Here is a 27900-nt window from a genome sequence, read left to right on the forward strand (position 1 = left end):
TCACCTTTGATTACTGAAATAATTTTAACCAGAAAGTTTGGATTGTTTAGTTAGGGTTTCAGAGATGTGTGAAAGGCTTTTATAAATGTGGACATCTTAAATGTCTTCATGAAAGTATTTTAGGAGTTTAAAAGTTTGAATTGCAGGGAGGAACACAATATTAATTTACTCCAGCAGTTTTTAAAAAAACAATCTTAATCGAAACGCCATATCATAGTTTTCAGCACAACTTGATTTTGTGTGCAGAAGCAAATGCTAGCAGTTTTGCTCAACTCTAGTAATAATCAAGATAAAGGTGACTTTTTTCCAGAAATCCAGGAAATTCACTTTTTGTATACACCTTACAATGCGGAAGAGAGAGAGAGAGAGAGAGAGAGAGAGAGAGAGAGAGAGAGAGAGAGAGTGTGTGTATACTTGCCCACCACTGACTGAAAAATGCCTCGAGGACAAAATCTGACCCAAAAAAACAGAAAAGAAAACTGGTTAACATTGGGCTAGCCATGCAGCCTGTAAATCAGGCTTGTCAAGACGTGGGAACATTTCAGATATGTTACTGACTCTTTCCAATCCCTGCTGACAACGAAAGTTTTACAACGCGAGTGCATTGACAACGCAGGACATTACAACGCAAGTCTTTACATCGACTTGCACTAGATGGCGTGCTAACATTAAAAAAGTGTAATTTACTATTCCAACTCCAGTCCACGTAACAGTAGGGAAGGTGTTGGGATAGTAAACTACACTATTTTTAATGTTAGCACGCCATCTAGTGCAAGTCGATGTAAAGACTTGCGTTGTAATGTCCTGTGTTGTCAATGCACTCACGTTGTAACAGTTTCGTGGTAATGGTAGTGCGTTGTAAAAGTTGCGTTGTAAAGGTTGTTCCCCCCTGCTGACCCTTCCGAGGCACAGTCCATCCAGGTTTCATTTTTGGTCCGGACAACCGTGTCACCCTCCTAAAAGCAGCCATGATTTTTCTAGCAGTTTGCTTCAGTCATTGGCCATAGCTATTTCAATCAGACATGTTCATTATAATGCTAACTGTCTTGTCTCAATGCAGGCCCTCAAGCCTGTGGATCAGATATTATTTATAACTGTTTCCATATGTTCTGTGGGATATATAGCGCTGCTGTATGAGCACGAAAAAGTGTAGCCCGGAAATATCGAGTCCCAGATATCGACAGGACAGAATATTGTTACAACAACATCGAGGGAAAGAATATTGCATTGTAAGATTCTGTATATTGTCCATACCTAACTTCTCATATAGATACCTTGGTGATATATATACCTTCAAGATAAGTAAATGTGGCGTTAAGAATAGTAAATCCTTACCTTCCTCTGTGCACTTACCTTTCATTAAAAATTCTCACCATTATAATTGTTGTGATGATATTTTGTCGCATCGTTATTTGTGATTCCATATTCCATACTATAATCACCTGAAAGGTATATATAATAAGAATTGCAGATGCTGTCATCACTGTGAGCGCATATTGCAGCTATCCTTTAATGACAAATTCCCCCTGTAGCAATATCCCAGGTTCTGAAAAAAGCTTGGATACCCTCTTGGCTACCCTCAGAAAGATGGCGCCCAGGATCAAGGATGAATGAACGCTTCTTAGCTGTCGTTGCTGCTGTCATCAGGTTCTGTGAATGGAAACTTCATTTTATTGTGACTAGAGGTGGCAACTTCAAATTAATTCATCATCTTAGTTTGCCCTTTTATTAGTCTCCTGATGTTAAGATTTTTCAACCAAAACCAGAATGAGTTGTATGTTCTTCTGATAGTTCAGATCTCATGAAGATCATATTTTAGATACTGAAGATCAAAAACACCATCTCATGCTAATGACTTTGGGGTGGTCTTGGATAAGGGAAGATCATTTTATGTACAATCTAATATAATAAGGAGGACATTTCCATTTAGAATGCTACCCTCTTCAACACTTTCCTCTTCATTAATTCCCAGAAGTCACTTTTCGGCCAATGGTGGCAATGGGTTCTCAGTTTCTGTCCTGTTACCTTGTCACTTACTACCCAGATCTATACAAGGATGCCCAAATTTCCTATAGATCTGGAAAAAAACGATAGTCTTGCCCCTAAAACCAGGTTGCTAAGACTGCATTCGGTCAAGCTGTTGTCAGGCAAGCACCTAGAGAAAATGTAATTCTCTGTGAATACTTTACATTTTCTGATCAGTCATTCAAACATTCATGACACCATGTACACACACCAGATGAACCGACAAGTGAAAAATGGACAAACATTGCTCTCGCTAGAAAGTGAGAGGGGCAGAAGAATAAGTAACAAACTTAGGGAGCAAAGTCTAGACCAAAATATTCCCAAGACCTTACAGGATGCCTTTCTGTAGGAGCCAGGCTGTCAAAGTCAGCTGAAATTCAAGTAACAGTGTGCTGTCTAAAACAGCAAATAGAACGTCAATAGAAAGGGGTGGATGAGTTGCCACTAAAAACAAATAGTTGCAAAGTACTTGTGGCAATGTAATCTATTTGATCCAGAGGATAAAGTATGGACATTTTACGCATATTGAAGTCACTCATTGATATAGAGACCATCACTACTGAAGCTAGATCTGACAAAAGAGTTACTAACATCTTTACTCACTTGGGGGTGGATTTACAAACATTTTGGGATGAGTTAGCATCACAAAAGTGACGTTAACCAGCACAAAATACTTTTTTTCTAATTTAGTTTCTAGTGCAAAACTCGTTTAGCGCTGGAAAGTACCCTAAGAGTAACGCAAAACAGAGCAAAGCACTGCTTTGGGTTACTTAGAGCCAAGGGGGCATTACATGGGTGGTACATGTGGGTTTCCATGCAACCACTCATGCCTTTTGATGAAAATCCTATTTACATCAGCAGTAGACAGGGTTTAGTGCCACAAGTTAATGCCATTTGAAAGGAGGTGTTAAAAGGAGAAAAGGTTTTTTCTTTTTTCTTTTCCGACTAGCATGCGTGCTGCACTGTGCCGCACACAAACAAAGTAGGAAAAGTTTGTCTAAGCATAATATTTTGTATTGGAAGGGTATCCTTCCAGTACAACACCTATGGTAGACTCATGCACACATCCTAACACTAGGGTGCTAAGGTGGGTTCCTGGCGCATGGCAGCTGAAATATGCACTGGTGCAAGGGAGAGGGGAGGAGAGGAGAGGGCCATATCTCTGTGGATATGGTGTTCTCTTGCTCCCTCCCTGTCACGCAAGACAGTGCAGCAGTTTTGGATGCAGCGCTGTGTTCCTTGACTTGTTTGCAAATCTGGGCCTTGGTCTCTTTGTTCATAGCACTATCAGGAGATCGAATTGACTAGCTCTTTTATTTATTAGAGACGTGCAAACTGTTTTCATGATTTTAATGAAAATGATGTGACATTAAGTGAAATTTCACTAAATTCACTTTGCTGTTTCTTACATTAAAAATGGACTCTACAATCTAACTCATGTTCAAAAGCCACGTGAGATTCCTGCAATGGGACTGCATCAAGGAGAAAATCTCCACTCTGAGAAAGTTTCATTTCGAAACAACCTCCCAAGATATATTTACTGCTACTGCCACAAAGAGAAAGCGTGTTAAGTTTTCCACCTACACAATTAATGGAATCGTACAAACTTTTCAAATTTTGCAAGCAAAAAAACATTTTCCACTGACTTTTTTCGGTCCTGATGTGAATGATACGCCAATTATGGGACTTACTAGGCCATCAAAAGTTGAATTACCAACTTAGGTTCACACTTCATTAGTTGTGCCTTAATGTTCCAGAAATCAAGAATCCTTTATGGAATTTGCAGCATCTTAACACCAGAAGATGATGATTCTTTGTCCCACGTCAGGATGTGTAATGGAGAGCCTGTGGCTAATGGTCAACTTTGTAAGCTTGTGTTTTTAAACAGAGAACACCCAGGTAAACTTTAAATAGAAAAAAACGTCATTAGGTTGGAATCAACATAAACACCGTGGGCCTCATTTACAAGGAATTGGCGTACGGCAGCGCCACAATTTTTCATGCTGCGCTGGCCTACGCCAATGTGAAAGAGCAGGAATACACCATTTTGATGAAATAAGCTGCATTACTGTCCTTTGCTCCCGTACTGGCACGCAATAGGCGGCATAGAGCCAACGCAAGCACCCTTGCACCATGGTGCAAGGGTGTCTGCATTGCATGCAGGTTTGTTTTTGTAAAGAAGGGATATCTTCCTGCACAGAAACAATCCCAAGAGGTGTTTTCCTCATTCTATGTGTGCTGTAGAATGCAGTACACATGGAAAGAGTAAAAAATGAGGAGAAATAAATGAAAACATTTCTCCTTGTTATGCCTGCTCCGGGAAAGCGTAATGTTTTGCCACTGTCTATGTGATTTTGTAAATCTGGGGAAGCGTCAAAATCCATGGGTGCTGCATGGGAAACTCACCTCAATGCCCATGGAATGCCTTCTTGACGTAGAGCAAGGCAACGCAGTGCTTTGCCCTGCCTTGCTATAATCTATATCTGTGAGGCCATGCAGAGGCTTTGCGTCGCCTCATAGATATGACTGAGAGGCCTGCACCAATGGAGCGTCAAAGAAAGTGATGCTTTGGTGGCGCAGGCCTCTTGTAAATAAGCCCCTCTGTGTTGGGTGTCATTCAGAGAATATGTGTCATTTAAACTCAGTATATTTTGTCGAAATCCCACTTAACTGCAAGCTGTCCATCAGCGTCAGGATACCTTCACTGGTGATAGCGCACTGTATAAATACAGATAGCATTAGCATTGCAAAAGTTAGATTTGCTATAGTTTAAGGTTAGTTTGTGTCTAAAAATAATAGGGGGAAATGATTTCCTTTGTAAGGGTTAATTATTATCAATTTGAGTTTCTCCTTTCATTCTCGAGTTTCTACACTTTTTTAAAATGTATTTTCTAAAATCAGTATTTTTTTCGAAAACAACCTTAAAACTTAACACTATGTGTTAACTCTATCCTAACCATAGCCTTGTCACTTGCGATAGTCCTAGACTTCACAATAACTTTGACCATGGCTCCATAACTAACACCAATCCTAACCCTACATTTGACTTTAACCCTTACGCTAATCCTTAGGTAATGACCCTCTTGACTCAAGACTAACTTAGACCCCAACCTGTAACGACATTATTCCCGATCATAACCTATATTTTGACCCTCATGCAAGCACCCATCCCACCAAAAATGAAAACAATGTGTTTCTTCTGCCTCTGTTATTCAGTTGGGTTGTAACTACAGTGCTGACAATACTAAACCATTATTTACTTTATACCAATAAAATATTACCTATCTTGGTGACTTTGCTTTATAAATAGTTCAAATAAACATAGACTGTGGTTTGAGTGAATAATGAGGTGATATGGAAGCTCATCCCTCAATGCGTTTATTTAGCGGTCACAGGTATGTTGTGGACACAGCGGCAATAGAGAAGATGCTCAAACTTTCAAACAGCAGAAAAGGACTGTGTAGACCTTCATGGAGGGAAAATATAAGGATAGAAAATGCTGGCCACTGAAATCTCTGCTTGAGCCTTGGAAACAAGGAACCTTGACTGCAATGTTCTAACGTAGCATCCTGTAGTAAGTAGATACTCCAGAGCGACGGAATATCCTCACAGTGCAGGGGAGGAACACAATCAAAAATATATTTATTCTTCTTCATCTCCTGTTCCCCCCACCCTTACCCAGAGTTGGATCTCCAATTAGGGTCTTTTGGCGCATGCCTCTAGTACTAGCTACAAGGGCTTAAGAAGGAACCGACCCTGTAGGGCTAGCATGGAGGCTGGGGCCCAAAGATTTGGATATGGGCTTCCCTAGAATCGCTTGTGAACAGGAACCTCTGAGCTGATGCCAGGGCCTTTGTTACAAAATGGCACAGTCATGTATCTGTAAATGTAATCAGTTTAATCTTGAGTACACTTTCACCCGCTGGCGTGTCACTGAGAGTCCAGAAGTCTAAGGATCGAGATAAGTGCTACTGATGGAGCAAGGATTCGAGGAAAAGAAACTTGCTCAGATCAACCTCTCGTTAACAGGTACTAACAAATATAAATAGAAGATAAAAAAAAATTAACATACACACAACATCCATACATGGGGAAAGGGCTTTATGTTTGCTTAAATTACAAAGAATAATTTGCCACGTAACTGAGATCCCACTTGAAACCGAAAATCGTCTTGCGCATGTGCGAACCAGTACCGCGCAAATAACCATGTGATTAACCCATGTGAGTGGGAAACTCTCAAGCATGCGCAAGTAGTTACTAATTGTAGGTCTCGAGGCACCACGTGCCTGGCATATGCTTGCCTGGATTTAAAAGCATCTGTCGCTGAAAATACTTTTGCTTAAGAAAGAAGAAAATAACATGGGATAGAGTAGAAGTGGATGGTGAACAGTGATAATAACATACTTGAGAAAATAAAATCGGTTTATGATTCCTTTATTAATAGTGTGCGTTTGGGCCTGATGTGCTAAGCCAAGGGAAAAGATGGCGGATGAAACGTAACACAAGCTGAGTCTGCGCACTGAAGTTTTGAAGGGACCTGATGACCGGATCAATAACAGGCTGCCAAGAAGCACGGAGAGATGCCTTGGAACACTCTTCAGCTGTAGAATTATATAAAATTTGAATCTAATTTGTTTTGTGAATGCGTGTGAAAGTAAAGGGTATTGAAAATTGAATAAATTAAATGGGAAGGGTTTACTAAACAAAGAATTAGTTAGGAAATAAAGAATGACAGCATGAGGTGATGACAACTCCCCTGCCGGTGACCAATCACAGTCCATGATTCACGAATACTGGCAACTTTTGAGGGTGGGACATGCAGAAATAAAGACTATAACTAGAGTGAGATTTAAGTTGAGAAAGTGGTTGACGTCGATGCTGAGTGAGGAGTGGGCGAGAGCTGCTGCTGGAGGAGAACAGACTTCAAAGATTCAATACTGATTAGATTGAAGATTTGAGGAAGAACATCGAGGAGTGAGAGAGTGTAAGAGAGGGATGCGCTCCGGTACATCGGGGTTCTAGAGAAGTGTAGTAAGTATAATCCTATCCTGCACGTGTCTTATAGTCTTTGTCTCCTGACTCTTCATCAGGTGACCTCCAACAATCCTTTTGGCCAGGGGTTGGGTTTCCCCATTTCACCACTCGGTAAATATATTTCTGTCTTGAATTTGCATATCTTTTGCAAAAGTATGAGTTATTATGTCTTTTGTCTCTTCATCTATCACTCCTAACTCCTTAAAATTGTTGAATGCTTCTGTAATTTGAATGTAATTTGATAAATGAATTTTTCTCTCCCATGAAAGTTGATAGAGTTTGCACTGTGAATCTGTACAAATGAGCGTTCATTTTGAATGAGTTATTAGATAAAATGTATTGAATCTTACCCGGAGTCTGTGATTATTTTATTGAAAGTCATAAGATAGATTAGCGAATTCATTAATATCACCATCTACTACTCGACTAATGGTCCATTGACCGAAGGAAGAGTGTTGATCTGTGAAGGTTAGTTAGACATTGACTAATTCAGATCAAAGTAAAATAAAACTTGACCCCCAGAGAAACAGTCAGGAAACTCGAATGTGAATATGGGCCCATTTTGAGTAATTGTTGATTGTGAAATGTTCATCCTGGCCTTTCGCTGGATCACTACTCTTTACAGGAAGCCAATGGAGTGAGGATACAATAGGGCCACATGGTCTTCTTGGCCAGAAGCAGCTCCATTCTGGCATCCAGGTTTTGTATCCACAAACCCTGGAGTGTTCCATTGAAAACAATGGAGTGCTCCGGGCTTCTAATGGCCAAAGAAGCCCAAAGCATCAACATTCCAATGTTTAACAAAGGGCTCACGGAGCACGAGGGGATTTCAACCTTCTCGGGCTCCATGAGGCCTTTATTTTACAAATTAGAACATTCTGCCCTCTAGGGGTATAATATTCTAATAGTCTTAGAGCCCTCCGTAGGGGGCTCTATCGGTCATTAACTACCCGCTCCCTTGTTTAACACTGGAGTGGACTTTTAATGGCCAGTAGAGACCACTGAGGGGGCTCTAAGGCTATATTAAAGAATGGGGGTAACTATCTTCAAGACCCAGGTACAGAGCATTGTAGTAGTTCATCTGCGAAGAGGTAAAAGTGTTTTTGGTTTGAACTTCAGGAGATAAGGGAAAGGCATTGCAAGATGCTTAGATCCGTTTCAAAACTTGATGACATTGACTTGGTGGACTAGTGTAAACTGAGCACAGAAATTTTAAAATGTTCAACTTGGGTATCTCTTTCGCCAAGAACTTTGTGGCCAAAATGTAAAATGCCAGAAAGAGGATAGGCCAAAAGCAAAGTAAGATCCCAGGTTTTATTTCTGTTGAGTTTCAGTGGGTTAAGGCTCTTCCAAGCTTCAACCTTTGACAAACATTGATGAAAATTAGTTGCACCAGTACTTAGGAGTATCAACTGCGGACATCTTGGTGGGCCATGTTCCTCTGCACTTGGCCGAGAGTGGTGCTTTCACATGGGTATGGGGTACGGGGGAGTAAGGGGAGCGGCTACATATGGATCTAACTTTCCCTGTTCTCCAGCAGTGACAACGCTATCATAGAAGCTCCCTCAGTAAATCAACCCATCAGAAAATCAGTCATTGAAAGTTTGTCAAACACCTCTGTGTTTACTCAATGCTTAATCAAAAAACTAACTCCCAATAGACTGTATCTGCTAAAAACAAAAAGGGAAGAGAAATAAACACAGGACAGCCGCTGTTCCGCCGTACAAAGATATACTGTACATGATATCTGGTGTTGGTGCTGGATACGCACATACATCTGCAACTTCAAAGAAGCTTTAACATGCCCACCATCATTAAAAAAGGCCATCTGATACACATTCATGTAGTGAAAAGGCACCATTTGCAATCTGCACCATGCAACCTGCTGGTATCTTCAAACGTTAGTGCATGAGGCCTGCTCCATGGTCCAGTGCCCTCACTTATTGTAGAAGCTGCCTTGAGGATGCGTTCTTTAAGTAGTAAGTGAAAAATGATTAGCAAAGGATCATCATGGGCCTATCCCCTTCCTTGTTAGCACACCTAACAATCAAGGGTCAGGTTCTATTTATCTAGTTTATCTTCCAGACTAGATTAAACTCTGATTAGCAACTACTCCTTCAATAAAAAGGGTCTTAAAAATATAACAAAAATAATCATTAAAAACATTAAAAAAAGGAATGTAATTTTCTTCCAGGTTCTGCTGTATATTAGCTGCATGCTACAAAATATGCATAGCTCTGGTAAATCTAAATAAACTCCATAACATTCCTAGTCAAGAAGAACATTTAATGTGATGGTCTTTCTCTCCAGACAAGATTGCCCTGTTTGAAACAGCTTGAGACACTTCCAGTCCATGCCGGGTACAGTGAAGCCATCAAGCTATGCCACATGTCTCTTCAAAGATCCCTACAGTAGGGAGTGTGTGCCAACACTTTCCTGTCTGACTCCAAAGAAAATGGAAAATGGAGAGGTGGATCAAAGGAAAACTCAGAAGTTCGACTAGCGATCTAAGTTAGAAGCAAAAGGGTTTCTACAAGTTCCTTTTACAGATTCACCATGATCAAACATTGCTGATGCGGACATTATGGGGACTCCCATCTTTCTCGGGTTTGTCCCTGAAGGACTCTTCTAATTTCAGTTTCTCTGAATCTCCATACCGTAGAGTCTCATGTATACAGCATGGTGGATCCACCTTGACAACGCGGTCAAAGAAAGTGAAGTCGGCCACGTACTTCCCACTGGATGAGAGAGAGATGAGCGGGGTGAACTCGTAACCCCACAGTATTTCCTCTGGTAAGTAGGAGGTTCGCACCTGGCAGGTGGCACTGGTGGATTCCACTGTGCCACTGAGGATCACCACCAATTCAAAGTCCCCATCTCCGGAACGCAGGGCAATGTCCCGCAAGGGGCTGTTCTCATCAACAACATGGTAGAAGGTTAATGGTAGAATCAGGAAAGGGCTATCGGAAGAGGTATCTACTTGAAAATTCACATTGATCTGATTAAGCCGAACATTCTCACCTTCCTTGGTGAGGTAGGTCTGTAGAAGCTTACCAGTCACTTGACAACCAATCAACAGGCTTTTTCTCATGTTAGCAACACGGATCATCAAACATAATTTGCTGTCGTGTTTGGCTACCACTGCATGCTGGCTGAATTTTATAGTCTCAGCCCTTTTCTTGGGGCGAGCTATTTTAGCCAAGAAGGTCCCAGTGATGAAAATTTCCATGATCGTCGTCAGAACAAGTTGGCCGATGAGTAGTATTATGGCAAAAGGACATTCTTCGCTGATATATCGGAAACCATATCCAATAGTGGTCTGAGACTCTAGGGAGAAAAGGAAGGCGCCTGTTAAGGTGTGAACTTGCATGACACAGGGTGTGTGGTTTGCTGGTGCGTCAAATTCTAAGAGGTCCCCATGCACCAGGGCCACCAGGTACCATATAATGCCAAAAACAAACCATGTGCCGACGAATGTTGCTGAGAAGAGAAGCAGTTTGTATCTCCATTGCATGTCAATGAAAGTTGTCCACAGGTCCTTAAGGTACATAAAGCTTTTATCAGTGATGTGGTCCATACGCACGTTGCTGTGGCCATCTTTAGTCATCACCCGCCTCCTCCGCAGGCCTGAACCAATCAGTGGCCGACTGTCTGTCTGTGTGGTCTGACTGTAGTATATTTTGCCTGAGGAAGTCATCTAGAAAAAAGAGCGTAGAAGACAAATGAATGCATGGATTATAGGTTTATATACATTGCACTTCCATTAAGAGCACTGGACTACAGTTAAATGAGTACAAACTAAGACAACTGTATGAAATATGATCAACTACAAAATAAAACTGAATGTAGAAATCACAGCACATGATATATTGACAATAAGATGGGAGAGAAAATGTCACTGTTTTTTTAAGCATGATTTTAAATTTACATGAGTAGCAAAACAGTAATAAACAGAGCATTCCAAAATTTTGCAACAAGTAAAATAAAAATAGTAGGCAACTGTACAGTGAAAGGGGTCTGACAAAAAAGTTCAAGTGAATAGGCCCAATAACACCAAGTAAACTGGCAAAATCATTCAAGTGCAAGATTACAGACCCTGATTAATAACGCCTCGGGAATGAAAGTAATAATAACAATTAAGGTATTAAATTGATTATCAGCGTATCACCCTATTTAAACACTGTTCGGCAGAGAAGGGAGGTAGCCAGCGGTAATGTCTTGTTACTTACTGATAATCTTCATTACCCTGATTAGGATCCTCCTCCTCCCAGTCCTTACTATGTGATGCAATCCTGCCTCACGACAGTCAATTAGCACATCAGTGTTTCTTTTATTTTTATTGTAAAAGCCCCTCCCACCCACCGCCATGCCTGTTATCAACAAATCCAGACACAAACACAGAGGGAGGGAGGGAACAGGACTGGGACAAGGAGGACCGTAATCGGGTAATGAAAGATTACCGTAAGTAACAAGACATTACCCCCTCATGGGTCCTCCTCGTCCCAGTCCATACTATGTGAGAACCTCACAAGCAGAATAACCAAGAAGAAAAATGCAGCACACCAGGGATCCATTCAAAAATACAGATCATTTAATCAAACAAATGATCAAGGTACTGACGCGTTCAAGACGCCAACAGCAAAATTGTCCACAGAGGCATGCAAAACATCAAGGCGTTAATGCCGGACAAACGTATGATGGGACTGCCAAGTGGCCGCCCTATAAATTTCCTGGATAGAAGCACTAGCTGCCTCAGCCCAGGAAGCAGACACAGAACGCGTTGAACGGCCCTGTACCTGAGATGGAGGAGGCAGACCCACAGACTTATAAGACTGGCAGACCGCCAAACGCACCCACAGACTGATGGTGGAAGTAGAAACCTTCTTCCCCTTGGCTATACCACCACAGGAGACAAACAGGGCAGGAGAAAGACGAAACCCCAGGGTACGCTGGATGTAAACCTGAAGGGCCCTGCAAACATCCAAGGTAGAAGGAACAATCGCATCAACATCTCCAGGCAAACCAGGAAGAACCACCTCCTGCTACAAATGGAATTTGGAGGAGAATTTAGAAAGAAAAGCCAGGTCAAGCCACAAAACCACCCTGTCCTGCAGAAACTGCAAATAAGGAAAGGAGACAAGCAAAGCACCCAACTCACCTAACTGGCTAGTGGAGGTGATGGCCAACAGAAAAGCCACCTTAGCAGACAACCACAACAAATCCACATCCAACAAGGGCTCAAAAGGGGGCAACTGCAGACCTCTTAAAACAGTCGGCAAATCCCAAGAAGGGACAAGCACAGGGGTGACCGGATGACGAAGCCGAAATCTCAGCAAAAGCCGACTCACCAAAGAAGCAGCAGCCTCCAAGGAGGCCCCCGAGCCCCTACATGCCAAACCTAAGGACAAATCACCTCTGAACAGAACCGAGGTAGAAGAGAGTTGTGAGGAGAAGCAAAAAGATCTATCCAGGGAGTCCTGAACTGAAGACAAAGGTCCCGGAACAGAGGATGGAAGGTTGTGGCTCAAGCTGTCCGCATGAAAGTTGTCAACAAGATGAAAGGAGGAAGCTGGAAACGCACGCCCTTCTCCAGATTGGGCGTGCAAAGCCACCAGTCCAAGTCCTGAACCAGAACAGGGGAGAGAGGAACCAGAGCATCGTAATCTGCACGGGAAGGGTCCCAATGAACCAAAAGATGATTCACCAAGGGCTTGAGGTGCAGGCGAGCCCAAGGAACCACAGCTGTGGTGGCAGCCATCAACCCCTGGACCCGCAACCAAAGCCGAGGTGGGGCAGAAGGGCGACTCAGCAGGTCCCGCAGAAGAAGTTGTTGGGTAGAGATCTGAGCAGGAAGGAGAAACACTGCCCCCAACAAGGTGCCAAAAAGTCCCCCGATAAACTGAAGTCTCTGCACAGGGACCAGATGAGACTTCGCCAGATTCAGCTTGAACCCCAGACTCTGGAACATGGCCGTCATTGTCTCCACCACCAGAAGAGCCTTAGAAAGGGAGGAAGCAGAGAACAGACAATCATCAATATAGAGAAACACAGAGAAACCCTGAAGCTGCACAACCCCCACAGCAGGAGCCAATACCATGGTAAAAATCTAAGGAGCCGTAGAGAGGTCGAAAGGCAACACCCGAAACTGGTAATGGACCCCGTCAACTGCAAACCCCGGGAACCGTTGACTCCCCGGATGGACAGGAACGTGAAAATAGGCATCCTCTAAGCCCAGAGAACCCAAAAATTCGCCCTCCTGGATGATAGACTGCAAGGTGACCATCCAAAAATGATCCAGTCACACCAACTTGTTCAAGACTTGAGATTCAGAATCGGGCTGAAGGAACCATCAGGTTTTGGGACCAGGAACAGAGTCAAATAGAATCCCAGGCCTCGCTCTGCCTCTGGAACCAGGACAACAGCGCCCTTTGACAGCAAGAGGTCAGCGCCCGACAACATGGCAAACCATTTCACGAGTTCTCTTGACAATGGGGTAGCCCGAAAATAGTCCAATGGGTGCGGGTCCTGGAATGGAATTTGGTAACCCAGATCAATGACAGGCAGGACCCACTGGTCGGAAATCAGAGTGGACCAACGATCCAGGAATATATGGAGGTGAGCCCCCACCCTGGCATAGTCACTTTTGTCCAGCACCCTGGGGCTGCTGCTGAGGCTGAGATTTATAACAGAACGCAGCTCCCCCCGACCACGGGCCCATTCAAAAAAGGGCTGAGAAGAAGACAGAGCACCCTGAAACCCTTGTTTCTGGAAAAAATAATTTCTTCTTGTACAGCCTGACAGGGCTTCAACAACTTCTTCTCTTCAGCAGACCACTGCACCACAGTGTTCAAATCGTCCCCAAAAAGCTGGGGACCATCAAAAGGCAGTTTATGGACCAAGGACTTCTGAGCAGCATCAAGATGCCATGGCTTGGTCCAGCGACACCTCCGACCAGCAACCACTGCCCCGGCAGCTGAGGAGAAGGCCTAAAGAGAATCAAAAGTTACATCAGACAGAAAGTGAGTCAAGACCTCCATCTGCGCCAAGATAGGAGTGGGATCACCCTGATCCTAAAGACATTCAAACAAAACCTCGAAATCATTGATAAGGGCCTGCGAGGCATAGGCCGAGTAAGTGCTAGCCCGAATCCCAAAATGAGAAGCAGCAAAAGAAAGCTGCAGAGAGGACTCCACCTTCCTCTCAACCAGGTCAGCAAGGGAAGCCTCCTCCGAAGATAAAGATGAGGAAGAAGCCATGGAGGACAAAGGAGAATTAACTTTAGGAACTTGAGGCATCAAACTCCGCCAGGCAATAACGTTTGCCCAAAAAGCGAGGAATTCCCTGCTTGTCGACCTCAAGCCATTCCTTAGCCAGAATGTCCTTGATGACATCATGAAAGGGCAGGTCATCCACCACTGAGGTACTATACTGGGAGTAAATCCCCTCATCAGTCAACGACTTAGGAGCAAACCCCAGCACCTCACGAATATGAACCAATATATCCGAAAAAACCTTCCCCTGGATATACTTCCCCTTAGGGGAATTGTCCAAGTCCTCATCATCCTCCAATTTGGATTTTTTTGCAGAGGGCTCAAGCAGCACTTTGGACCCCTAGGGAGTGCCAGCACAAGAGAAGAGCATAGCAGCAAGCAGGTGATATTTAGTAAAATTCGCCCTCCTGGATGATAGACTGCAAGGTGACCATCCAAAAATGATCCAGTCACACCAACTTGTTCAAGACTTGAGATTCAGAATCGGGCTGAAGGAACCATCAGGTTTTGGGACCAGGAACAGAGTCAAATAGAATCCCAGGCCTCGCTCTGCCTCTGGAACCAGGACAACAGCGCCCTTTGACAGCAAGAGGTCAGCGCCCGACAACATGGCAAACCATTTCACGAGTTCTCTTGACAATGGGGTAGCCCGAAAATAGTCCAATGGGTGCGGGTCCTGGAATGGAATTTGGTAACCCAGATCAATGACAGGCAGGACCCACTGGTCGGAAATCAGAGTGGACCAACGATCCAGGAATATATGGAGGTGAGCCCCCACCCTGGCATAGTCACTTTTGTCCAGCACCCTGGGGCTGCTGCTGAGGCTGAGATTTATAACAGAACGCAGCTCCCCCCGACCACGGGCCCATTCAAAAAAGGGCTGAGAAGAAGACAGAGCACCCTGAAACCCTTGTTTCTGGAAAAAATAATTTCTTCTTGTACAGCCTGACAGGGCTTCAACAACTTCTTCTCTTCAGCAGACCACTGCACCACAGTGTTCAAATCGTCCCCAAAAAGCTGGGGACCATCAAAAGGCAGTTTATGGACCAAGGACTTCTGAGCAGCATCAAGATGCCATGGCTTGGTCCAGCGACACCTCCGACCAGCAACCACTGCCCCGGCAGCTGAGGAGAAGGCCTAAAGAGAATCAAAAGTTACATCAGACAGAAAGTGAGTCAAGACCTCCATCTGCGCCAAGATAGGAGTGGGATCACCCTGATCCTAAAGACATTCAAACAAAACCTCGAAATCATTGATAAGGGCCTGCGAGGCATAGGCCGAGTAAGTGCTAGCCCGAATCCCAAAATGAGAAGCAGCAAAAGAAAGCTGCAGAGAGGACTCCACCTTCCTCTCAACCAGGTCAGCAAGGGAAGCCTCCTCCGAAGACAAAGATGAGGAAGAAGCCATGGAGGACAAAGGAGAATTAACTTTAGGAACTTGAGGCATCAAACTCCGCCAGGCGATAACGTTTGCCCAAAAAGCGAGGAATTCCCTGCTTGTCGACCTCAAGCCATTCCTTAGCCAGAATGTCCTTGATGACATCATGAAAGGGCAGGTCATCCACCACTGAGGTACTATACTGGGAGTAAATCCCCTCACCAGTCAACGACTTAGGAGCAAACCCCAGCACCTCACGAATATGAACCAATATATCCGAAAAAACCTTCCCCTGGATATACTTCCCCTTAGGGGAATTGTCCAAGTCCTCATCATCCTCCAATTTGGATTTTTTTGCAGAGGGCTCAAGCAGCACTTTGGACCCTTAGGGAGTGCCAGCACAAGAGAACAGCATAGCAGCAAGCAGGTGATATTTAGTAAGTATGGCTCTGTCCACCTAGCTCAATGCAGCGCAGAAACTTTGATTAATACACTGCGATGCACTATGTTTTTGTAAACCTATCTCCCAGTGCCAAAAGCACTAGTATAATTGTGATCCTTATGGATGACATACATAAACAAAAGTGTCAAGCTCTTACTTTCATTATAAAGAAAAATGCCAAGCATACTTTTGTAACTGTGGGAAATTCATGCAAGAATTGTGCCAGTATCATTACTAGTGTACTGTGGGAAATTCATTCAAGGATTGTGCCAGTATCATTACTAGTGTGCTATGGGAAATTCATTCAAGGATTGTGCCAGTATCATTACTAGTGTGCTGTGGTAAATTCATTCAAGAATTGTGCCAGAAATATTACCAGTCCCCTGTGGGAAATTCATTCAACAATTCTGCCAGTAACATTACTAGTGTGCTGTGGGAAATTCATTCAAGAATTGTGCCAGCATCATTACTAGTGTGCTGTGGGAAATTCATTCAAGAATTGTGCCAGCATCATTACTAGTGTGCTGTGGGAAATTCATTCAAGAATTGTGCCAGAAATATTACCAGTCCCCTGTGGGAAATTCATTCAAGAATTCTGCCAGTAACATTATTAGTTTGCTGTGGGAAATTCATTCAATAATTTTGCCAGAAATATTACCAGTCCCCTGTGGGAAATTAATTCAAGAATTCTGCCAGTAACATTACTAGTGTGCTGTGGGAAATTCATTCAAAAAGTGTGCCAGTATCATTATATGTCTGCTGTGGGAAATTCATTCAAGAATTGTGCCAGTATCATTATCTGTCTGCTGTGGGAAATTCATTCAAGAATTCTGTCAGTAACATTACTAGTGTGCTGTGGGAAATTCATTCAAGAATTGTGCCAGTAATCATTATCTGTCTGCTGTGGGAAATTCATTCAAGAATTGTGTCCGAAATATTACCAGTCTGCTGCCAATAGCAGTACCAGTCTGCTGTTGGAAATTCGTTCAAGAATTGTGCCAGAAATATTACCAGTTCGCTGTGGGAAATTCATTCTGGGATTGTGTCAGCAATATTGCTAGTCTGCTATGGGAAATTCATTCAAGAATTGTGCCACTATCATTACCAGTCTGCTGTGGGAAATTCCTTCAAGAATTGTGCCACTATCATTACCAGTCTGTGGTGGGAAATTCATTCTGGAATTGTGTCAGCAATATTACTAGTCTGCTGTGGGAAATTCATTCAAGAATTGTGCCACTATCATTACCAGTCTGCTGTGGGAAATTCATTCAAGAATTCTGCCAGTATCATTACTAGTGTGCTGTGGGAAATTCATTCAAGAATTGTGCAAGTGTCATTACCAGTCTGGTATGGCAAAATTATTTCAGTAATTGTGGCAATATCATTACCAGTCTGCTGCCTATGCCAGCCAAAGAGAACTGCCACCGTTTTTACATCTAAGACGTGGTGGGTGTTGTAAATAATAGTGAAAAATTAACACAAGGCATCTTTGTAGTGAAGTGAAAACACATCTAACCATACAGGAAAGTGAAAAGGCATCTGTTTAGGAAAAGTGATTTGAAAACAGCGACAAGCTTAACATTGTGGAAACAGGTGAATTTGAAAACGTGTGCTTTTTTGATCGCATGATTACAGGTTTAAAATAATAAATGTCACGCCAATTTTACAAATTACTAAATCCAGACAGGTACCTCTTCTGCCGCTAGATGGCAGTAAATACTTACAAAAGAAAAACGAGTGGTGAAAAAATATTGTTAGTTCTTCAACTAAGGGAAAACAACCCTACCCACAACAAGCCTGTCGCCCACCAGGGCTGCATCTGTTTCATACCGATGAATGACTAAAATCATCAAAGCTTACGCTTATATTTATCTTGCAAAGGGCTTTGCTGTTTATGACCCAGACTCATGTCCTATATAAACTGGTGTAACATTTCTTGGTGCCTACGGATTTTGTGCTGTTTGGCCAGTAAAACTCTTTTTATGAATTTGCTAAGATGCATTAGGTTGGAAGCCTCTTGTCTAGGTTTCTTAGATGTGCCTTTTAGCCATACCCCTTTAAAATAACCCTATTTTTTAATCCACTTTTACGCCCTCGCTCTGTTTACTCAGTCTTTCTTCATCCCATTATCACTTTTCGCACACCCGGGTTGTTTCCCACTCTTTTCCCTGTACTATATTTTCTTACCCGACCTACACTCATACCTTAACCTTTGTACCTCCACCCCTATGTTATACCATAGATTATATACCTCCTGCCTATACCATTGACCCCAGACCTATACTCCACGACCTCTGCCTACACCCATGTGTCTATGTAAGCTTGGACTCTGTACCTGTGTGCCTACCTAGTCCAGTATTTCTCTACTCCTACCATTACCTAGTACCTCACTCCTTATCTATACCCTGGACTCTCTAGCTATTTCCTCCAACCCTTTCGAGCACCTCTGCCCCTGCTCAGTACTTTATCCTGTAACCTTATACCCATGCCTAGAACTTCTACCACTCACTCTAACTAGCACCTCCACCCTAATGCATTGGGTCTCGCACCCTTCCTATACCCTGTTATAAGTACCTCTACACATGCCCTCACACCGCCAGTCTTGCCTAGCTTGTATCTGATTACCTCTACACCTATCCAGGGCTTTAAGTAGGATGAAAAAACTAGGGGGGTCTCTCAAAGGGGGAGTGGCCATTGTAATTAAGGGTGTGGCTTAAAAACACCTAGGCTAAAAATCTGTCCGTAGCAGGGCTTTAAGAGGGATGAAAAAACTGGGGGGGGTCTCTCAAAGGAGCGTGGTCAATGTAATTAAGGGCGTGTCTTAAAAACACATAAGCTAAATATCTGTGTTTAGCACAGTGTGCCGCCCGACTTGTATTTTGCTGTTTCTGTCATTGCGTCCAGATATATGATACAACAAGTAATATCATACCTACAAGTCAGGAATATTGGCTTTGTCAATGGTTGTTAGTTGCATAAGATAAATAAGCAGGCGCTATGGCTTGTATATAATATTGAAAAAACTTCCACTTAAAGCCCTGGTGACACCACGAAAATGTTGCTGCTGCTGAGTTTCAAAAAGAGAAGGGAAATCCAGAGAGAAAATGACTCTCTTTAAAGGATTTCCCTATCCCTACAACACTCACCACGCGCACATCCAAATGCCTGCTGTCACTGCAGTCTGCGAAAAATAAACGGGCCGCCTGTGCCAGGGCACAAATCAGAGCCCAATAGAGACCCGTTTCGAGGCCCCCTTAAAAAAAACTGCTGGTGCGCAGACCCAGTGAGACCCGGCCCACTTAAAGCCCTGTTCCATAGCACAGTGTGCTGCCCGACTGGTATTTTGCTGCTTCTGTCATTGCAAGCAGATATATAATACAACAAGTAACATTACACCTACAACAAGCCAGGACTATTGGCTTTGTTGATGGTTGTTAGTTGCATAAGATAAATAAGCAATAACTACGGCTTCGTTGGATAGAATATTGAAAATTCTTCAATTCTGAAATGATGAGACTGGAAGAACTATAACGCATCTCTTCAAAGTTACATCAGAGGCAGTGAAGTGTGGCACTGCTGCAGAATTAAGAATTTTTACCACCCTGAGGGTGAGGGCAGAAATTGAGAGCCCGATAGGGACCCGTCTCAGCACCTAGGTTTTGGAACTGCTGGTGTTGAGCACCGGCAAGACCCGGCCCACTTAAAGCCCGGAACCTAACTATAACATATTTCTACCTCTAACTATATCCACGTACCTCCACCAATTCTTACACCCTTGCCACTCTCCCACTATACCCTAGCACCTTTACCCCTGCCTATACCCTAGTAACTCTAACTCGGTCACCACCAGTATTTTCTGTACCTGTTCTGTGGCAGCAAAATGCAGCAAAGGTCACCTTAGATGGTAACAGTACGGTGTGAGGTATTTAAGCCTGTGCGACATTTTCAGCTGCACGCATCTAATGTTTGCAATTTGCACGATTTAATGTAACGCAATTTATGCAAAATGTTGACAATCATGCAAGCGCAAAATTTCGCACAATTTTTTACTATAGAGGGCTGGTTCGAACACAAAATGTGTCTCAGAAGACTTTTGCCGTTATCCACAGATCCCTACACAAGCACAACTCCTGGTAATTTCTGAACTGCTGATCACGGTGTGAAGTGAAGTTTGTACAATGACCGCATTCTTTCTATTATGCAGCTACTCCCTAGTTCATATTAACCAGTCTGGTCATCAGACACACCCCGACTCAAAACTTTTGGGAAGCGGCCACAAACTGCTAAACCATTTTTTTTTTTTATTGAACTGGCAGGGGGATACGTTAGGGAAACAAAATATGCAGCTACTACATTTACTAATTCTTCGTAGTAAACTTGAAGGTGCTAAAAACTCTGGGGCAGATTAACAAGGTCCTTGCGCCAACTTTGCGTCACTTGGGAAAAGTGACGCAAAAGTGGCGCAAGGAGCCTGTAAATCTGCCCCTCTGAATCTTGAAGGAACAGAGGGGCAGATTTATATCGGACTTGCGCCACTTTTATGCCGCCGTTGCGCCACTTTTGTGACGCAGCGGCGGCGTAAACCCTGCGCCATGTTGCGCCCCATTTACATCGTGACGCATCTATGGAGATGCGTCACGGTGTAAAGCCCTGCACCACATGAAACCTGCATCAGGTTTCATGTGGGCGTATCAACTCAGGGGGGGGGCGTTCTGTCGCAGGAACGCCCCTGAAAAGTGACTCAATGAAATCTATAAGATTTCACTGAGTCACTTTCCCAACGCTGATGCGTCAAAACCCTGCGCCTGCTTGAAGCAGGCGTAAGGCTTGACGCACCATGTTAGGGATAGGAAAGGTCGGAACAGTGCTGGAGTTGTGTCGCGCTTGCGACGCAACTTCAGCACTGCGCCAACCTTACGCCGGCAGATGCGTCACGTATCTGCTTGTCCTTGTGCCACGATGCGCCGCATTGTAAATGCGGCGCTTCTGCGGTGGCGCAAGGGCAAACTTGCGTGACGCATCTTCCCTGGCGCATCCATGCTGATTTGCAGGGATGCGTCAGGGAATATAAATCTGCCCCAGAGTTTCTTTCTAATAGTCAGAAAACAGCACCCTGCATAAATATTTCTGACCACTAGATGTCACTAAAAGACTGATAAAGAAAAGGTACTTTTCTGTGGCACGCTGCTTGATCCCATGTGTGGAATGTCTGCCACAGAGGGGGTAACATTATGCAAAAACCCAAACAAGTTACAAAAAGTCACAAATAACAAAGCGTATTCGACTCCAAAAAGGAAAATTGAATCATACGCTCAGCAGAGTAGAAGCTCTGAGCCAGAGGCGCAACTAGAACCATATTTCGGGGGGGGGGGGGGCTCAGAAAAAATTTCGGGGGGGGGGGGGCTGAATCTTTAAGCAAGAGGCAGAGTGGAGCTGCAGGGGCTCTTAGAAGGGGTGAAACAACAGCAAGGCCTCATTAACATGCAAATGGTCTTTTAAAGGCCTGTGAAGTGCTCGGGTGCGGCTGTGTTTGTGCCCGGGAAGCTGTCTCATCCCGGGCTGCCACACACGACGGGGGGGGGGGGGGCTGAAGCCCTTTCAGTCCAATGGGTGTTGCGCGCCTGCTCTGAGCATCAAAACTCAAATTATGCATATACGAGGCTGTCTCCTCGGAAGAGTCAATTTGCTACCCTCCCGGTGTCCTTCTAACGATCCGCAGCAAAACGAGAAAGACGTCTCAAATGTTCTACGGTATATTAAAAAAACAACCCCAGCTGGCTGTTAAACGCATGGATGAGATGGGAATTACATCTGGAGCTCTGAGGACCGTGGGTTCAAGTATACGGTGCAAGCAAAATTAAAGCCAAATTCTTTTAAAAAGGAGCACAGTGATAGGGTAATCAGAAGCAAGAAGTAATCCCTGGCCCGTGCGTGCTTCCTGCATTAAAACTCGGATGGAACAGAGCCTGCAAAATGACTAAAAGGAAACTATAAATGGGTAAAGAAATGCACGCACGCCACCAGCAAGGAGCTTCATTTGTTAAAAAATATTAACATTTGTTAAAAAATAATAATACACTAAAAATAAAAAAAACAAGGCCATGGACACAAGGTTTTGGCTAGAAACCTGTTATCGAATGTTGCAGTTATCAAACACCTGGGCTGCCTTCAATTAATTGCACCTCATGCATTCTTCCCCCAGCCTGCTTTCTCTTTATTTCACTCTTCCTGTGTTTGTCTTTTGCGTCCATGCTTCCTCCTTGTGAGCCTGTGTTCATATTTTTGCTCCCTTCCCCTTATACCTACCTACTGGATCAATATCTGAGGAAGAAAATAAGAGCAGGTCCCCAAAAGTCATAGCTGGTGCCCACCACCTGCAACCACCGACACACAATAAACACTATTGCAGCTTGAACTGCTGCTCACATTTAGATACCTCATAGTTCAAATCAAGCGTTTTACCTTTCCGAGGGCTTTGTATCACTAAACTTGCCTAATATGGCGCCGGTTTACAGTGATGTAAAAGTGCAGCAGTACGTGATGTACACAAAATGGGCTATTATTGCCCGCTCCCCTCAGAGGCGTAGCAAGCAGGGGTGGAGTTTTGGGGGCGGCGGCCCAGCACACCCTCGCTCGTACATTCAGCTGCGGGCGGCAAAAGCAGAGGCCGCCACAGGCGGCCTAAGGCCTAGCTACGTCACTGGTGCCCCTCATACCATTTCCACAATGAATGCCTCACTAGAACAGGTTTCTACTCCAGCTGTCGTAAAAGTTCACAAAGTCGACCTTGTTCTCAGAATGTCAAACCTGAACAACACAGACCCCTCAAACTGAAATCAGTCACTAAAATTTCATCATGTGGTAAATCGTTGAAACATTTGTCCCAAATCGACTACAAACACGTCGACAACATTCTTCACCAATCACAGTTAAGTGTTGTGGAACAGTATAGCAAAGTAAATGCGCATCTACACCTACCTGAGAACACTACATGTCTCATCCTGCCTTAGAACATACAGACACACATGTGTACGCTTCCGCAGAAACCACACATCCACACCTAAAGGTCAGATAGTGTGATAAAAGAAACCACATGTTAAAGCCAAATAGCTTGACCCATTTAGCATTTTACGAAGATATAACAATGTGTTTTGCACTTTTGTATGTTTAAATTTCAAGAACCTACACCCACACGGTTGGTTCCTGTTTGTCCTCACGGGAGGTCACTATGTTATGTGAGGTTGTACTTACTTTGTGGTTTGAGAACTTATATATCGCTGCCTTTGAACTGTACTTTGGACATCCGGTTTCAGCCTCCTCGGAGGTAACTCACCTCCTCCGCTGTAAAGCTGTAATTAATGAAACCCATATTACTTTGTCAATTGTTTCTTGGTTTTTGTTTAACAGATTTCCCGCCAACAGGTCCCATCATCTATGTCTTGTCTCATATTCATTCATCTCACCCATGTTGTTCTGCATCTCCTTGGAGTCCCTAAGAACTTGGTACTCTTACTGAATATGTGTCAGTATTCTAATGGCCCACAGGCGTACATCTTCACGCTCCCAAAATTAAATGTGGTTGTCATCAACCTTTGTCAAAACTGAAAACTGTGGAAAAAGATTTACTCCTCTTTGGTCGTAAGAGCCAACGATAGACCTTCACAGTTGTTTCAATGTTTAAACTCCTCAGGGATCAAACTACAATCTGGCTAAGCATGAAGGATCCTTGGATTCACTCATGACCTAAACATTTGGATGCCAAAGCATGTCTCAAGTTTCTGTGATAGTTTTTAATTCCTAAGGATAGGCCTGCCATAAATTACAAACTACCCCCTGGAGGACCGCCGCCAAGTCCATGTAGATGCTCACTTCACCTTATTCGCAAGGACTTAAGGAAAAGAAGATGGGAAAGGGTGTGTGTGTGTATGTGTGTGTGTGTTTACAGTTTGTATTAAGAACTACCAATGAATACGGTCTCGTCTCATTTGTATGTAATATTTATTTTTGGTGGCACATTTATTTTTATTTGTTGTATGTATTTACATAGCACTGATACAGCCACAGGGCAAAGGAGTGATTTACACATAACATCTCGGAGGCCAACACAGAAAATATTAGCATTTTACACATATCAATTTGTATAAACCAATTTAGACAACAGATTTGTAAATTTGTCTACCTCCCAGACTTTTCCTCCTTGTCACCACGTCAAAAAAAATATTTATTTGTTTCTTTGTGTTGAGCTTTGCAATGTGCATGGTAGGAGGTCAGAAAAAAATCAGTCCCTGGATCCAGTATTACCAGAGCAGTTTACAGTAGAATCAATATGGATTATATAACAGCAAGGATGATCACACAGTTTATTTATTGATTTGCAGCAGTCTGTGCTGAGTCACCCCTTGTAGTGCAGTCTTATAACAATGACAATAGCAGCAGTCAATGACAAGTCAAATGTGTTTCCGGGTCATGTAAATTCACGGACTGACATCAGAAGCAAAAGTACAACTATAATTATTACATTTCCACAACTCACGCATTTACTGGCTCGTTCAGTGTGAACAGGTAAGAGGGGGGTGGCTTTTCCACAAACTTCACTGAGGTTCATTAAATGTTCTTTTTTCTAAAGGCCCAAGCCAGGGTAGCATTCCCTCCTCTCACCAGCAACAGGATCCCCTCCCAGGTGAGATACGTGCTTTAAAAGTACACATGATGTAACATAACGTAACACAACATAACATAACATTCTGGCATTTTTATGATGAAGCCAAGCTAATTGCGTTTTTCATGCAGTCTCTCAGGATGAGAATTTCATCTGCCTCATGCAAATTTGTATACTCCTTAGACTCTGATTACAAAATAGTTTCGCGTATATAGGTGAAGAGATACTGGAGGGACGGAATCACTAATGTGCATAAGTGCATTAGGCCTGGCAGTCTCCTGCACTCACCCCTAAACACAGTGAACATACATGCTTTTCCCTTGCTAAATTTATAGTGACAGCACACAAAAGCCAAAATTCAGGAGATATAAAGATATCCGGCAGCATGTCAGCCCAACTCCACATGCCTATAAACCCCTTAGTGCAAGTAAGTAATTCATTTTTGCTTGATTAACAAAAATCATTGCAATTAAAACATTATTATCATGAATAAAATCAACCTTACTGGTTATCAAACTTATATATAAATAAGCATGGCACCCTAGCTGTGCCTGAAGGTCAAGGGTCACGCTGGTACTAGTTGGTTCTAGGTGATTGATGGGGCCACAGGGTTGTAGCAAGAGCAGCACAAGGGTGAGGAAGACATTAGAATCCTCGATGGGAGCTCTGGATCCCAAAATAGAACCTGTGATTGTATGTGTGGTGTGTGAGTCTGCGTGTGTGTCTGCATGCGTGTCTGCATGCGTGTCTGCATGTGTGTGTGTGTGTGTGTGTGTGTGTGTGCGTGGGTGTGTGTGTGTGTGCGCGTCTGGGGGTGGTGCAAAAGTTTCCAGTGGAAGCACTAGATTGGTAGCAGAAGTGGCTTAGTACTGAAATATTTACCTATGTATAACGGAAAAATAGCATTTTAAGGGAGGCTTGGGAACATCCCTTTGCATTAAGGCCGATGGTTTCCTAAATGTTTCACATTGACAATAAAATGCATGTCGCTATATTATGATGATAATAACACACAAATACAGAGCAAAGCTTTCTACTTTATAAAATAATTTGATTTGACCAAAGGGCATGTGCTTTTTCAAAAACACTGCTTGAAAACACATATAGTAGGTAGGTTCATACCTGAAGAGTGTCTGCTGTAGTGCTGGGACATTTAGGGGAAAAAAGGGAAACATTCCCCTTTCACTTCTGTTTCTCAGTGGAGCCCTAACTGCCCCAAGAAACATGGTAAAGATCTTATTTGGGCCTTACACCGGATTCGGTCATTCATCTGAAGCTCCTCTACATGGGCAAGGATAGTACCGTCAGGCTTCAGCCACCGCGCGGTCCAACACCAGGGAGAGCTTTCAATCCAAAGGGCCCCATTATGACCTGGCAAAGAACTAGTGGCTGGCTTCTGTCACCTGGTAGCCCAACATTAGGGCAAGATACCTGAGTGGCCCACTGTGTGTGACCAAAGGCTGTACCATCGGGTTTCAAGATGGCGAACCCAAGCTGCCACTAGGCAGGCCAGTCTTTGGCTCCTTTGCTTTCGAATGGAGCCTATATTGGAACAATAGCTGCTCGTGTTCTGGTTGCTTGTGTTGGTCCCACGCTCACACACTGTAATATTGCCGCCAACAGCGGTGTAATAAATTGGCATGGCGTAATGGCATAATTTCAAGAATTTCATTTAGCATGCATAGTGTGACATTTTGCCAAGACCTATTCTTAATACACACACGAAGCCCACATATGAGATTTACGTTTCAATGCTATGAGTACACTTTAAGCACGTAAATGGACACACAGGAAGGTAAATAATCCAAATAAGGAGTTCTAATGTACAGCACATATTTTGGAATCGAAGCACAGACCCTTTCCTGCGAATTGTCAATGGTAAAGGGAACAGAGTCCTAATGCTAGCACACATAGGATCCACAAAATGATGAAAAAAACTGGGGTGACCATGCAGAAATTGTGGATTTGCTACACATGCCATCTCAAGACACAGTTAGGGTAGACTAGTCAGTTCCTCAATGGAGTTCCCAGCTCAGGTGGTAAAACAAGGACAATTTGCATCTTCTGCAGTGGCACATTTCTGTTGTTCTTTGTCCCTCTGTACCAGATTGTAGCCGTATGTCAAAATCCACCCTAGCTCTTATCCTGTTTTTGTGGAACCTTCCTGCTTACCTACAGACGCCACGTGAGAGGGGGGCTAACCTTCACCTACTCATTTATGTATCCCAGTACAAGAACAGTACAACCTTGTCTAGCGAAGATATATACCCCAATCTGCCTCCCATGCCAGACCCTATGGTCAGTTCTGTCCATAAGGTAATTAACAAGGAGAAACAACTGATAGTTAGTATTGCACCAAATCACCAGCGGTGGCTCCTCCATTAGGGCGGAGGAGCGTCACTCCACTGCCACAAGCGCATTACCATTAAGGTGAAGAATATGCTCACATACCCAAACTTAAGTTTAAGGATACGTCTGGTATTAACACAAAAGCGCAACAAGCGCTTCTCCATTGGGGTAAATATATACTCACATACCCAAACATTAGTTTAGACTCGTCCGACATTGACTTAAGCTAGCCACAAGCACATCTCAATTGGACATTTTACTAGGACCGGTCTGATATCCCATAAAACGCATTACTATTCGGCACTATCTAGTCCCAATAATATTACAAATATACATTAAACAATAATAGGAACCCACTCTCCCAGAATGAGCGTTAATAAGACCCAAATACAATATAAGACCTCACTATAAGAGTCATTCACTCATACCTTAAAACATTTCAAATGTACTTATGAATATATACTGGGATGCATCTATGACTCTAGTGGCAATGGATGTAGTATCATTGTATCCTAATATTGAGCATGACCAGGGATTGTTGGCGCTTGAACACTTTCTGTACAAAAGACCAGTCTAACTCTTAGAACATTCAGATATGCTAAATGCAATGTCACGGATGATCCTGGAGCACAATGTGTTTCTGTTTAATCAATATTGGTATCAACAACGGTGCTGGACTGCGATGGGCTCCAGATTTGCGCTGTCTTTTGCCTACCTTTTCATGGGGAGGTTTGAGGCGGTGC

The 27900-nt window shown here is 43.4% G+C and overlaps 1 protein-coding gene across 6 annotated transcripts in view; it reads right to left on the minus strand.

Moving 5' to 3' along the window:
• Window positions 1-797: 797 nt before the first annotated feature.
• The window catches only part of KCNJ10 (potassium inwardly rectifying channel subfamily J member 10), a 217507-nt gene continuing 190404 nt past the window's right edge, over window positions 798-27900 (minus strand). For 5 of the 6 annotated variants that reach the window (XM_085637479.1, XM_085637478.1, XM_085637481.1 and 2 more), the window contains one exon: window positions 798-10756. In XM_085637479.1, coding sequence (XP_085493605.1) covers window positions 9620-10756 — 1137 coding nt within the window. In that variant the 3' untranslated portion in view covers window positions 798-9619. Of the gene's footprint in view, window positions 10757-23400; window positions 23474-27900 lie in introns of those variants that run through there. The other variant, XM_085637482.1, reaches the window with a different exon arrangement.

The sequence above is a fragment of the Triturus cristatus genome, chromosome 12, assembly GCF_964204655.1.
Source record: "Triturus cristatus chromosome 12, aTriCri1.1, whole genome shotgun sequence".
NCBI lineage: Eukaryota > Metazoa > Chordata > Amphibia > Caudata > Salamandridae > Triturus > Triturus cristatus.